The 13,952-nt window shown below is 38.4% G+C and overlaps 1 protein-coding gene across 1 annotated transcript in view; it reads left to right on the forward strand.

Annotated features, from left to right (window-relative positions):
• PAM (peptidylglycine alpha-amidating monooxygenase) overlaps positions 1–13,952 on the forward strand; it is a 2,584,515-nt gene that overhangs the window by 1,007,166 nt on the left and 1,563,397 nt on the right. Inside the window, exon 8 of the mRNA XM_044063879.1 lies at positions 10,736–10,751. Within this exon, the coding sequence (XP_043919814.1) occupies positions 10,736–10,751 (16 nt within the window). The remainder of the gene's footprint in view (positions 1–10,735; positions 10,752–13,952) is intronic.

The raw sequence follows: 13,952 nt of genomic DNA on the forward strand, positions 1-13,952 counted from the left end.
GAGTATTAAATTGTCCACCATACTGACACAAGATTCTTTCCAGAGTTAAGACTTTTCTTTTTACTAGTATTCACTTTGTAAGCACTATGACAGTTTAGGCAGGATAATTTTTCTTTGATGTAAAGGAAGAGTGCAAGATTCCACTTGCAGGATGAGAGCTTCTGACTTAACTTTTTGACTTTGCCATTCTCATGTCTTTTTCTGTAACAAGCTTTAACTGAAATGGCTACAGTGTGAAATATGGGTCCTGGGGTCCCCTACACATAACCGAAACACCAGTTACCTGACTTTCACATGATCGAGCCTACAACACCAAAAGGACAAAGCACCGACTGGGAACCAACGAAAAGTAACTGCTCGTCCAGCATAACGAAAAGTAACTGCTCGTCCAGCATGTCGACCTTTGCCCCTTACCTCCACAGTATTGCAATCTCAGAGTTGGAATATTTAGTCGGGGTGGGGGGGGGCAAAGCCCCCCACATGAGTGTGTTGTCTTTGCTTCCATTATAGTGTTCTTATCAGGTTGGCCAATGGATTATTTACTATTACTTCCCCACTGGTGTTCCGAGTGGTCAGTGTTTTGCCCTTTCGGTGTTGGGGACCTGGGCCCCGATGGTTGTCTGGTGCATTGGATCTCATGGAAATTTTTGCCACCTTCTGTAAAATACAGATGGAAAGGTTCAGCTTAGTGTAACAGAGGTTTGCTTGTTGTTCTATAATGAGCTCTTGGGAGAAATCATTCTTTTAGAATGCGGATTGTCATCCATACCAGATGGATTTGGGGATTGATAGTTGGTTTTCTTACGGAAATTTAATCTGCTTGTGTTTACCTTCCTTTAGGCCAGTAGTTTGTTTATTGCAAAAATACAATGCAGTACTGCAGGCTCATTTTTGTACTTGCTGTTTGAGCATAACTTGCAGTCTTAATCAGTATTAGTTTGTGTCTTGACATGTAGTTGAAATTACCTTAACAAGGTTCATATACTAGGGTTTTGAATCAGTAGTCATGGCCTATTTCAGTCATTGTCTGGACAAGTTAGATTTATGTAGTACAGATGTTATTAGTGGTAATAATTTTATAAGGTAGAGGATGTTGCATTTTAGTGAATAGAGTTCATTCTGTCGCATAAGTAGTCAGGAGTAGGATTTTTTTAATGGAGCAATTATTCAGTTCTTTTTCTTTTCTTAATGAGTCACAGAATGGAGCACCTAATGTGTACATATAGAACACTTTATGGGCTGATAATATGCCTTTAATAGCTTTCAGGCCTATTATGATGATTTCACTAAATGTACATCACTCATTTTATTGCTATTCATTGTTGACCTGTTTTGATTATTCATTGCACTTGCATAAAGAAGAAAAATCATAATGTGTGAATCTTAGCAGTGCAAGGATGATTTAATACCAATTCCATGAAACTGTGATATAATAGAACACTATGTATTTGAACCTTTAGATCACATAAACCACTGTTCTGTAGCTGACTGGTTGTGTTCTCTGGGAAGCAGTGATGCATAGCCCCAGATAAAGCAGATGGCAGAAGTCAAGTTCGTCTTAAGTGTCTGGAGCATACTTTTAAAAGAAATAATAGAGGTAATAATGGAAGAGCAGCTTGTTAGGAAGTATATGTTTTTCTGTTGTAAGACACTATCTCTATCAACCACTAAAAACAGTTAAGGTTGGAATGGTACTGTAATTATAAGGAATAAGTGTACCACTACTGTAGTGGTGAGATTTCGGTTATACTAAAGTACTTAAATGAAGTCCTGTTGTTGCTCTATCTTGATTTGGAAAGATGAGCACCTAAGGCCTGGTTTTCCCTTCTAAAGGAAGCTATGTTAGTGCATAAGTCAGTGAGTCACAGCAAGAATAACTTATGGAGTTTACACATCCATTCTGTGTAGTCATTTGTTTCTATATTCTTATACCTCAAACATATATTAGGTGATACAAGGATGTCAGCCCACTTAGTACCTCATTATTTTAGATGTGGAGAAAATAGGGAAAGAGCAGTTACACAAGGGGAGGGTCCATCATACCTTTTATTTATTATTTTATTTTGCATATGTTTACCAGGAAAGTCCGACTGGAAGTATGTCCTTTTTCAGCGAAGGCCTGGGGAGAAAAGTTCCACATAAAATAGAGAAATGTAAACATTTAGGAGTACAGGTTTCTGTGATATGTACATACTTATGCATTTAGCATGAAGTAAAGAAAGTCTTGTGTACACAAGCACCTCTATAGGGTCCATAATAATCGAAGAGAAAGCTCCATATAAAACAGAGAATGTCATTTACAAGTATGAGTTACATTGAAATGTACACATGTATGCCTTTAACACAGAGTCAAAATTGCACTTCTGCAGGATTCACATATATCTCAGAGGAGGGCATGCATTTTGTATACAGGAGTAGTGCAAGAGCAAAGGCTTGTTTTAGATAAATGAGTTTAAGTATTTTTTTTAAATTGGGACAAGTTGGTGGTAGTTAAAATATTTGTGAGTAATGTGTTCTGGATTTTGGCTATACAGTTTGAAAAGAGGTAGTCTCCTGCAGCATTATTGGTCTTGGTTACTTTCATTAGGTGTTTGTTACTAGACCATAGGACATGATTACTTGTGTGGTTAAGTATTAGATGTTGGAGGGCAGGGGTCTTCTCTGGTTGGTTAAGGATTTTATGGGCCGTAGTAAGTTGTTTATAAAGTAAGAGCTGTAGGAGTTCTAACCAGTTAAGTTGTTTGAGAGCTAGGCAGTAGTTTGTCCTCTAAAGCACGTGTGGCAAACTTGGCAGTTTTGTTGTAACAGGAGTCTAATTTTGCTAAGTCTTTAGTTTAGTGAGAATTAGTGAAGCATACAGGAGAGTTGCAATAAGATGGGTTTGTGCAATAGTAGATTTTGTGTGATTGGTAAGGGACTGTTTGCTTCTGTATGGAGTACTAAGTTTTTTCTGCAGTTTCTTTATGGTCTGTGCAATATGGATAACAAATGTCATACTGTTATCAGTTACTACTCCCAACAGCTTAGTGTGGGTTATGGGTGAAATGATGGTGTAGTTCATGGACAGGATATTAAAAGATGGGAGGGGCAGAGTGGGTCTAGTAGGATGGGAAAGCATGAGCTTTGTTTTGTTGGGGCTAAGAATTAGTTAGCCATGTTTCAACTTTTGATAATAAGCCTTGTGTTATAATTTGGAGCTGTTGTAAAGATGAAGCAGCACATATTAGTGAGGATTTTTCAGCGTACTGAACGACAGAAGCATTTGGTGTTGAGGTGTGAAGATTGTTAGTAAATAGTGTAAAGAGTAGGGGACCCAGAAGAGATCCTTGAGAAACCCCTATGGTAACTGGTACAAGGGGAGAGAGGTTCTGTTGCCATTGAACTGCTTGCTGATGACCAGTTAGGTAGTCTTGTAACCATGCAAGAGTGTTCTACTGAGATTTAGATTGGATAGTACGTTAACAGATTGCTGTGTGAGACCATATTAAAGGCTTTTGACAGGACAAGAAAGTTAGAGGAAACAAATGTGCCATTATTCCTATGAAGATTGACTGTGTTAGTGAAAATCAGAGCAGATTTAGTACTGTGAAAGGGATGAAATCCATGCTGGGTATTTGATAGAAGTTTGTTAGTGAGCAGTTAGTCCATGAATTGTATATGTATAAATCTCTCAAGAATCTTGGACAAGGGTGAAAGGATAGCAATTGGCCAGTAAATGGACAGATCAGTTGAATTGCCTCCTTTGTGTAATGGAATGATATGGGACATTTTCCAAATAGTAGGGAATTGATATTTGGAGTTGGATCTGTTAATAAGGATGGATACTGGGTAAGCAATTGAATCAGCAGTGACTTTTATATAGAGAGTGCTGGTAGGATGTCAGCTGCAAGGGTAGTGGGTTTTAGGTTTTTGAGAAGTTTTTTATCATGTCAATTGAGACAGGTTGTAAGGAGAAGGTGTTATTGTTATATGTGGGAAGGACTGGAGAAGAAGTGGTGTTATGTTTTTTAGAGAGAGCTAAAATTGTTTTGGTGAAGTATTTACTGAATTGGGTGGCTATATACTATCTGTATAGTTACCTGTTAGAAGTATGTTGTTAATAGCTGACCAAAACTTTTGTGGGTTGTTTTGGTATATGGTTTGGATTTTATTATAGTAGTTAATCTTGTCTTGTTTTATTAGTCTTGGTTGTAGTTTTGTGGTATTGTGCCCAGGCCTTGTCTCTTGATTTTAGCAGTGCTCTTGTTTCTTTTTCTTAGCCATGGGGCAAAGTTAGCTTTTATGCTTGTAGTTCTGGGAGGGGCTTGTGTGTTCAGTATGTTTAAGAAGGTTGAGTTAACGTGTTTTACTGCCTCATTTAGGGGAAGGTGCTTAAGTGGTGACCAATTGCAAAGCTTGTGGGTGGATGTGAAGTCTTGGGGGGTTAAAGTTTCTTTTGTTCCTTATTTGATAGCAAGTAGGATGTTTGTTGGGTTAATGTGGTGCCTGAGTAGAAAGGTTGGGAGATGGTCACTGAGGCTATCTAGGAAACAGCCAATGTGAAAGGAGAGAGCCGGTGCATTTGTGGGAAGGACTGGAGTAGGAGTGGAGCTATGCTTTGTAGAGAGCTAAAATTGTTTCGGTAAGTGTTTATTGAATTTTGTTATCGCTGCTATCAAGTTTTAGCCAGGTTTCAGTTGTTATAATGATATTGGTGAGTCTAGAGAGATAGTACTGTGTAGCGCATGGATTTCTGTTAGAGATACTTCTGATATTAATGTTTAACAGTAAGAGACTGGCTGCTTTTCTAGGGTGGTTTAGTAGATTCTGGGAATGGTTAGAAGACTTGGGGGTGTATTATTAAGTATAGCTGGTGGCCCAGGGTTGGGTGGATATCCTCAGAGTGTTAATTTGCAAGCTATATTTATTAAGGTTTTTAGGATTTTGACTATGTGTCTGTCATATTTTAGGGAGATGTGGAGAGAATTGTGGTGGGGAATAGAGTGTAGGGGGCTTGTTGGATAAGTTGTATGTGTTAAATATAGAGGGGGATATGATAATGCAGTTGAATTTGACTTTTTGTGACTAGGGGAATATGAGCAGTATGGGAGTAAATTGAATCATTTAGTTCAGTGCGGTAGGAGGTCAAGTGTGCAGCTGACGAGTAATAGGGCTGCTGTGTATATGGGTAACATTCTAATATGGAAAGAAAGATGTGCAAAAAGTTATTTGGGTTAGTTATTTTAGTGTACAGATTAGTTTATTATTAAATATTTCATGTGATGGTGATTAAATACATTTGTAGTGCATCTTGATGGGTGGGGTTAATTAAGGGGTGATTTAATTTTTAATGACTTTTTTGTTTAATTGGATGATGGTTATTGTGGGTGTGGTTTGTAATGAATAATTTGAAACTGTGGTCAGAAAGTCCTTCTATGTGGCATATCTTATTACTAAGGGTTTTGCATCCAGGAAGAAAGAGGTCATTAGGCCAATCATCAAGTACAATGCCCCATTTGGCATGTACCTCACTAAACACCTGCAACAGCTGGAGAGGCCACAAAAGTACCTCACAAAGATGATCCTAGGCCTTAAACATTTGTCCTATATGGACAGACTAAAAAAACTCCAACTATTCTCTGTCTCATATCGCCTAATTAGAGGCAATCTCTGCTTGACTTACAAAGCCATGTCTGACTCAGCTCTGTTAAAAATGCTACTTCTAAAGAAATCCCAATCACTCCTCACCACATGCTCCAGGGACCTCAACCTCATTACCACAATCAACCGAAAATGCTGGAGGAGCAGGTTCATAACCCAGAGACTGCCCATGCTATGGAATAGACTTCCCATACATGTCAAGCAGAGCACCTCACTGACCCTCTTCAAGAGAAATCTTGAGTGGATGAGAAATAGAAAATTCAACCCAGGGATCACTCCAGTGGCTTTACTCAACAGAGGGACTGGGAACTTAGGTCAGGTGGCACAATGCCAGATAACCATATGGGCTGAGCTTGTAAAGGCCCCAGGGACATTAGCCTAGAACACACCTATGAACCTATAAATGTAGGTACAGTGGTGGTGGTGGGTGGGAAATGGAGGTAGGGTAGGGGAGCAAAGTGAGCCTGAGCAGAGAGAGTGCAAGTGGAGCAGGTAGAGCCAAATTTGGCCATAGCGTACTCAAAATAAACTTTCAAAAACAGGTATGTGGCCAATCACCCTAAATACAGTTAGAAAACTTTAATTTGAAAGCCCTTGTCTAGCTATCCAGTACTGGTAGGGATATAAATAAGCCCTTTATGTCATTTGCAGATTGAGTATGTTAGAGCAGGTAAATAGCTGCAACACTAAACCTACAGTCAATAATTTAGCAAGCTATTGTAGGATGAGGAAGCTAAAACAAATTAGGGAGAAAAAAGAACAATTGTCATCCCATTTGTGTGCGCGCCAATTCCAAGCTTCCTAGATTACTATAAATTATGAAAATATCTGAAATATTGACCTACACTTATTTCAAAACAGAACAGTCCCTTTCTAGTTAAAGATTGTCATCCTTTTTTTCTGTGTCGTTAGACTTCTAGCTGTGACCGCACTTTAGGAAAGGGAACAGAGTTCAGAATGAGTTGTACAGCAAAATAACTGTAAGAGAGTGTAGAGAAATAGTAGTTTTAGGGAAAAAAGAACTTGCCAGCATCCAATGCAGTACAATTCTTATAAAATATTAAGTATGCAAGCAGCTCATAGCCCCTAAAGCAGAGACCAATATACAGGCCGTTACAAGCACAACAGTACTATATCTGTAGTAGTTCACTACTATTAACAGAGTTAATACTGCTCAACTGTCTAGACTTTCACAGGATATCCAGATTTTTGCTTCCTATTTTTGGTTTGGAGTTTCTAAAAAAATCACTGATGATTAAAGTCACTAAGTAGTGACATGTACAAGTTTCAGACTTCATATCCATCAGAAAATACATGCCAACACAAGTCATGTTATTCTAGCAATTTCTAAGTTAATATGCACAATATTTAAAATCTGTCCCTGTTTCTGGGCCTTTGTCCCCCCATTATTTTAGGTTTTGTCCACATTTCTTGCACTAGTAGGTTGAGAGGTATGGAATCCATGATGACTACCCTCATTGCTTGACCTTCCTATGACCTATATGAGACTGACTCTGATACTTACTACTTTCCTGTGAATGAGTAAAAGTGGTGTGTGTGTGTGTGTGTGTGTGTGTGTGTGTGTGTGTGTGTGTGTGTGTGTGTGTGTGTGTGTGTGTGTGTGTGCGCGCACATGTGGGTGTAAAGTATTCAGAGCTTTGATGGCAAGGTAAAAGTTAAACTTTAAATATCTATCTCCATTATAGTTTATAAAACAGGCCCTGAAACTGTTTGTCCACATCTGTTCACCTTCTGTTAGAAACTAGGTCAAACTCTTGGGTTAAAAGGTTGTATTTATTTTGCCCATTCCTTCCCCAACATTCTCCATGAAATGGAACTTCTCAGGGTCATCAGAGAAATGTATCCCCATTTGATACCTGAAGAGAAAACTAATAGTAGTCCTTGCAAGCCAAGTCTGTGTAGGCCAGAACCATTGTTGTCTTTTCTGACATTAACCTTTGTACAGCATCCTTTTCACCTTTGCCCTTGGTTCATCACTGCCACTTACTGTATTTTCAAGTAAAGTTCATGTCCTTTTTTGCCACCTTGCTGAAATGGAGTCAGGAGAAAGACACTAAAAGAACACTGTCCAAAAGATTTCTCAGTAGGCCAGTCAACTAAAGGTACGAGACATGAGGAAGATAAGACCAGCTAAGAGACTTGGAGTGTGGGCTCATCTCTTTCACATACCCTACATGGCAGTATAGTGCTGTGCTTCCTCATGAGGTGCTGTAGATTTGAGGGGTCTGTTGCTGGGTTTTACTCTTCACACAGTGGTCTGACCCACTAGATGTTCTTGGAAAGGAACTACAGGTGGAAGGTGTAGTTTCCTGATCCCCCACACTGCTTACTTTTGAGAAGGACTTCAGCGGTGGTGGTTGAAAAGGCTTGGACTACTTGCCTCAGGAGCAGGTATCATGTCTTCCCCTGGGAATTTGTTTGTAAACCCATTCTACTCAAGTGCAGCCTTTGTATTACTGACAATTTCTCCTCTTATGTAAGGCCTTGTAGGCATTCCTGATTATGTTATCGTCTTCAGTGAACTTTAAAACATTTCCAGCATTGTTGATCCTTGACTAAATGCATTGAGCAGCATTCTTTGTAACACATAGCTAGGGAGAATTTGAATCAGCATCTCCCTGGTGCTAACCTCCTTTAGTTATCATTTTCCTTGTTTCACTGTAGTAGCCAGTTCTGTTGCTACAGAGGGATAAAGCATTAACTATAGTCCTAATGACCTGAGTTTGATCTGTTGGAGCTGCTGTGGAGAAGTTGGATATGCCTGTCTTGGTGGGGAGGCAGACACACTGGGGTTGTCTAGTGGCACAAACCATCAGTGGAAGGATAATGATTCAAGGTTAACACTAGAACATGCATTTGACCACCATGATGCTTATATGACAGTCCTTATGTGTGCACAGGCATGTCCATTCACTCAAGGAGGGTATAGCTGCTCCTATTGTGATGTGTGCTGATTTCATCTTACCCAGGGAATGGATTATGGCCTATACTGTGTAGCCTCATTGCTGGGATGCTGATGAGAGCACAAGGCATCCTCATGGCTGCCTGAATAACAGTCCCTCCATGTGACAACCTAGGATGGGGTAAATGAATTGATTCAAGTACAGTCTAGGAAGGCACGATGGTCAGCCAATCAGCACATAGAATAAGTGTTACAGTTCTTATCAAACTATTACATTCCTCATACCAAATTTTTTATAGTCAATAATTCACCTCCCAGTGTGCTTTCACAGGCATCCTGTTCATGTGAATGACAGTGTTGTACCCGATACTCACATAAAAAGATGGTTTTCCTGTCATCAATATCCACAAAGAAAAACTTCTGTGATATTCCCCTGTCTAAAACTGGTCAATTTTGAATTATTAGTGTCTCCCAATTCTCATCCAAAATGTATGTCTTTCACTAAAGCCTTTAGAGTAATGGGAAACCTTGGGCTGGTCAGAGTCTTGACTTTCCCTTAGGATGACAAATCTTGGGTTACGCCTCTGCCTTAGAAACATTATTGCCAGATGTCATTATTGTTAGAAACAGTCTTATTATGACAATTCTGTTTCTAGAAAGGCTGACCTGTCATAATGTAATGGATTTATCACTTATGGGATAAACCACAGATGGATGTCTACCCATCTGACTTCCTTTGAGATGCCACAATCCAAGGCTACTATCCCCATGCTGTGAGCATCAGTTCGTTCATTGCATGGTATAAATGGGAAGGCAGTCAGTTAACATAAACCCCAACATATGGAGTGCATGCACTACATCAGAATTATTCAAAATCCAGCACCATATGGGGAAGATTGTAATTTTCTTATACTTTGCAAGAGACACAGTGGGGAAAATGAAAACAATTTTTACTGGGCTGAAGACAAATTTAAATATTCATACAAAAATCCAGTGACTGATCCAGAAATCATTTCTGTTGGAGTAGTTAAAAGATTTAGAGCCACATCATGGACAGGTTTGGCAAAAAGGTCTGTATCTTTGGGACCAATGGCATTAGGGTAGTTAACTACCAGAAGCACATGCTGCAGTACCAAGGAGACATTATGAAATGGGTTGTAGATAATGTGAGCAGCTCCCAGATGCCACCCTAAAACAACTCTCAAAACTTTTATACAAAGTCCTCATGGTTAGTAAGTGTATATAAAATGCACCTATGATACTGCTGATGTTTGCACAAAAGCAGTAGCCTTGGGCACAGTCATCAGAAAGCCAGCTTAATTATGAATACAGTTTTTGTCTAATGACATCAACAGGCAGCTGCTAAACTTTATACTTCAGGATCAGCAGTGTGCTTTCCAGGCCTCCATTGCAGGAATTGTTCACAAAAGTTTAGAAGAAGAAAAGTCCATTAACAGCTCTTTCACTTCCTTGTAATGAACTGTAATAACAATGTTCCAACTAACCAGTGGCATTTGATTGCAAACAATCTTGCACTGAACAGATACCCAAAAGAAGGAATTTGGAAAAAGCAACTGGAGAGTTGTAGGTGACAGTGATCTGCTGCACAATCAAAGAGGTGCTTCCAACTTCTTACTGCATTCCCCCACCTAGGAGGAATGCTTTTCCTGTTTAGAATTCAGTGGATCAAGCTGACCATGGACCATTGGGTAAGGGAGCTCATAATTGTGAGTACAGCATAGAAATGAAAATTGTTCACTACTTTATGTATCTCCACACAACAGGTGTCCCTGGCAGAACTGGTTTTAAAAGACATAGGAGCAACAGCATGTTAAGACAATGGAGAGAGTGGTCTAAATTGAATCGTGATAAAATCAGCAAAAGGAGAAAAGTTTTGCAGGAATTGAATTCATCCTCAAGTCTTAATGAGTACCTTCACAAGGTGGACTCTGTTTTTCACAAAATATCACCAAGATGACACTGATATATAGACTGTATTTTATATAGCATATATTATGGACAGAAGTAGGTTAAAAAATAAAGAAGATAGCTGTTTGCACAAGTCCTAGGATAAAAAAGTGCCCAATACTGGTAGGCGCACTGGTACCAGGACTGGAAAAAATGACAGTCTAGAATCCTCAAGACATGGAAATACTCCTATAACGGTGCTAGGCCTGGCCCAGGAGGAGTATGGACCCCCTGTTATATAATGAAGTACCAGTCTACAAAAATCACAAAAACTGATAGGCCAAAAAAGTGCCATAGAGATGATAGAGTGGACTATTGAGGATAAGAAAAAATTATGTATTGTTAGTATTATGAGAGAAGCTCAGAATTTCCAGACAAAAGATATATGAAAAGCTTAAGAGAGAGAAATTAGAGGAAAGAAAAAAAACTGTCAGAAGCTTCAAATAAAAATTGTGTTCATTAATGCAACAGATCAGTGAAAAACACTGTATAGGCCAAGAAACCTTGCACCATTTGGAAAAAGAAGCGACTGTGGAAGTGCAAAAATCTAGAGAACAACATTTAGAGATGTTTGAAGGGTATAAAAAGGAAATATGGACATGGGAAAGAAAGAGAGATCTGATATGGTGCAATATTTATGCAAAGGAGAAAGCCAAATTAATCAACACAAAAAAGGCAGCCCCAAAGATATTCGAAGGGAAATATAGAAAAAGGCATAAATATATGGAAAATTTCACAATAAACAAAAATAAGATCACAAAGAGGGAATGTAGAACAGAAGATTAGTCAAATAGAGGTTAAAAAATAGAAGTGAAGTGAAATATTCAGTGTAGAAAGTGTAACACAGGTCATATCACAGCATGATGGAACAATATAGTCCCCAAAGGAAGGAGAAACAAAAGGAGCAGGAGACAGCTGAAGAAGAAATATGGACACGGGAAAGAAAAAGAGTTTTGATATGGTGCAGTATTTATGCAAAGGAGAAAGCAAAACTAATCAATGCAAAAAGAGTCGCATCAAAGATATTTGAAAAGAAATACAGTAAAAGATATCCGCATATGGAAAATTTTACAATACAAAAATAAGAAAACAGAGGAAAAGTAGAAAAGAAAATTAGTAATGGGGAAGGAAACTGAGGTTATGGTTTACCTGTAAAGTAAGGGTTTAGTGTAGAAAATTTAACTCCAATAACAGCACAACAGGTAAGAGTAATGGACACCCAAACTAGGAGAAACCAGTGGAACAGTAAGCATCTAATCAGTTGACAAGTGAAGGTACTTTTGGAGCCTCCCATAGGAAACCGGTGCAAAGGTTCAGTTGGAGTTATAAAGCAAAGGAAAGAACAGGAAAACTGTGGCAACTCTGACACAGTTGAAAAATTAAGTATCAAGGTGCTGCTTACTGTGATGGATCTTAAGTCTTCTTAAGACACTAAGGTCTTACTGGCTAGATTCTGCTGAAATCAAAGTCTAGTTATCACAGTCTGTTGCCCACAGAAACTTGCAGACTATACACTGATGCAGCACCTAACTCTGTTACTTATACATTGATGCAGTAATTAATAGTTTTTTATATAACAAACCACACGTACTACTGTTGCAGCTTTAGTTACACTGTACCACTTTTTCTTCTCATTCAGCATAAATAATGCCTTTCCTGTACAAAATACTTCTAACAATTTCATTTGCTATAGTCTCTTTATAGTGATTTTACATCCTGTTTTTCTCCTTGGTATTCTATTTTGGTCTTTGTATGAAAATATCTGTTTGCTGGTGTTTGCAGAAAAATATGTTTTCATCCTGTAGAGAAATATTGTCTTTTAAGGAACTATCTTGTGCAAATGCTGACTTGATAAAAGCACCATTCAAAGCTTCCTTGCTTAACAATGTCATATGATAGAAACACATACAGATTGTTTTTCTGTTGTCCATTCTTTGCATCCTGTTTTTTACATTTTTGCTAAGTCTATAAGAGGCCAGCTTTCTTGCTGACAATGTGAAATGCATACTGATTCTTTGCTGATTTTGTAGGAAAACATGTCCATTAAGCAAATTCCTTATTTTCCAAGCCACAGTCATTTAGTATGGATACTAATCACATATTGCTAAGCTCTATTTCTACATTTAAGCAAGCTTTATTTTATACCTTATTTATGTTGCATATTTGTAACAGAATTACTTTCAATCTTTTATTCACTGTTAAATACACTCTAACAATTCCCTCTTTTTATTTTTTACAGAAGACACATTAAGAAACAAAACCTTGGTCTTCTTTTGATACAAGTCAAAATGCAATTTTACATAATTAATACAATGATATCAAGTATTACTACCAAAAGTGAATGTGTCTAACAACCTTTTCTTTTGCAGACAATTCTGTGAAAATATTCCATCAGTTATGAGCTGTGTCTGCTTTAATTTTATTTTTAACTTGATTAATTTATTCTTTTGCAATCACAACATTTCATTTATGACTTAGAACTCTTTTATTAACTCTCTGCAACTGTTGAATTAACGGTTTACTTTTATTAATCATTTTATGCCAAAAGATTAGAAATAGAGTAATATTGTTGAATTAACAGTTTACTTTCATTAATCATTTTATGCCAAAAGATTAGAAATAGAGTAATATATATAAGAGACAAAAACTATGTGCTACTGCAAGCATTTTTACACTGCTAAAAATATGCAGTATCAATGTCACCTTTCTTGAAGAGTGCTAATGAGGAGCTTTGTTTGATATAGATAGGTAGTTTATTCCAGAGTATGGGAAGTCTCTGGGACAGGAATCTATCCCTCCGGCATGTTCTGTTTATTGTGGTGACAAGGTTTAGGTCCCTAGAGCATGTAGCTCGGAGGGATTGGGATTTCTTTAAGTGGAGCATGTCTAATAGCTCTGGGTTTGACATAGCTTTGTATGTTAGGCAGAGATCACCTCTGAGTAGGCGATATGCGACGGAGTAAAGCTGGAGTTTTTTGAGACGGTCTGCATAGGGCATCTGTTTAAGGCCATTGTGAGGTATTTCTGTGGCCTTTCCAGATGTTGTAGATGTCTTGTGAGGTACATACCAAAAGGGGCGTTGTACTCTATAATGGGTCTAATGAGTGATGAGTAGAGGGGAATAATGACCTCTTTTTTTTCTGGATGAGAAACCTTTTGTGATGAGGTGTGCCACGTAGAAGGATTTCCTGAGTACTGTGGCGATCTGATTATCAAAGGAGAGACTACTGTCCACCTGTGTCCCAAGGTCTCTTATCACACTTTCGGTGTTAAGTATACTACCGCCTATGTTGTAGTTCATGGGTACAGAGTTTTTACCAAAGGGGATGACAGTGCACTTTTTGGCATTGAGCTTGAGGCCATGGCTTTGGCACCAGGCATCTGACTCAGTGAGGCCCTTTTGTAGGATGTCCACATCATT

Source organism: Protopterus annectens, chromosome 2.part2 (genome assembly GCF_019279795.1).
Source record: "Protopterus annectens isolate FY-2018-M chromosome 2.part2, PAN1.0, whole genome shotgun sequence".
Taxonomy (NCBI): domain Eukaryota; kingdom Metazoa; phylum Chordata; order Ceratodontiformes; family Protopteridae; genus Protopterus; species Protopterus annectens.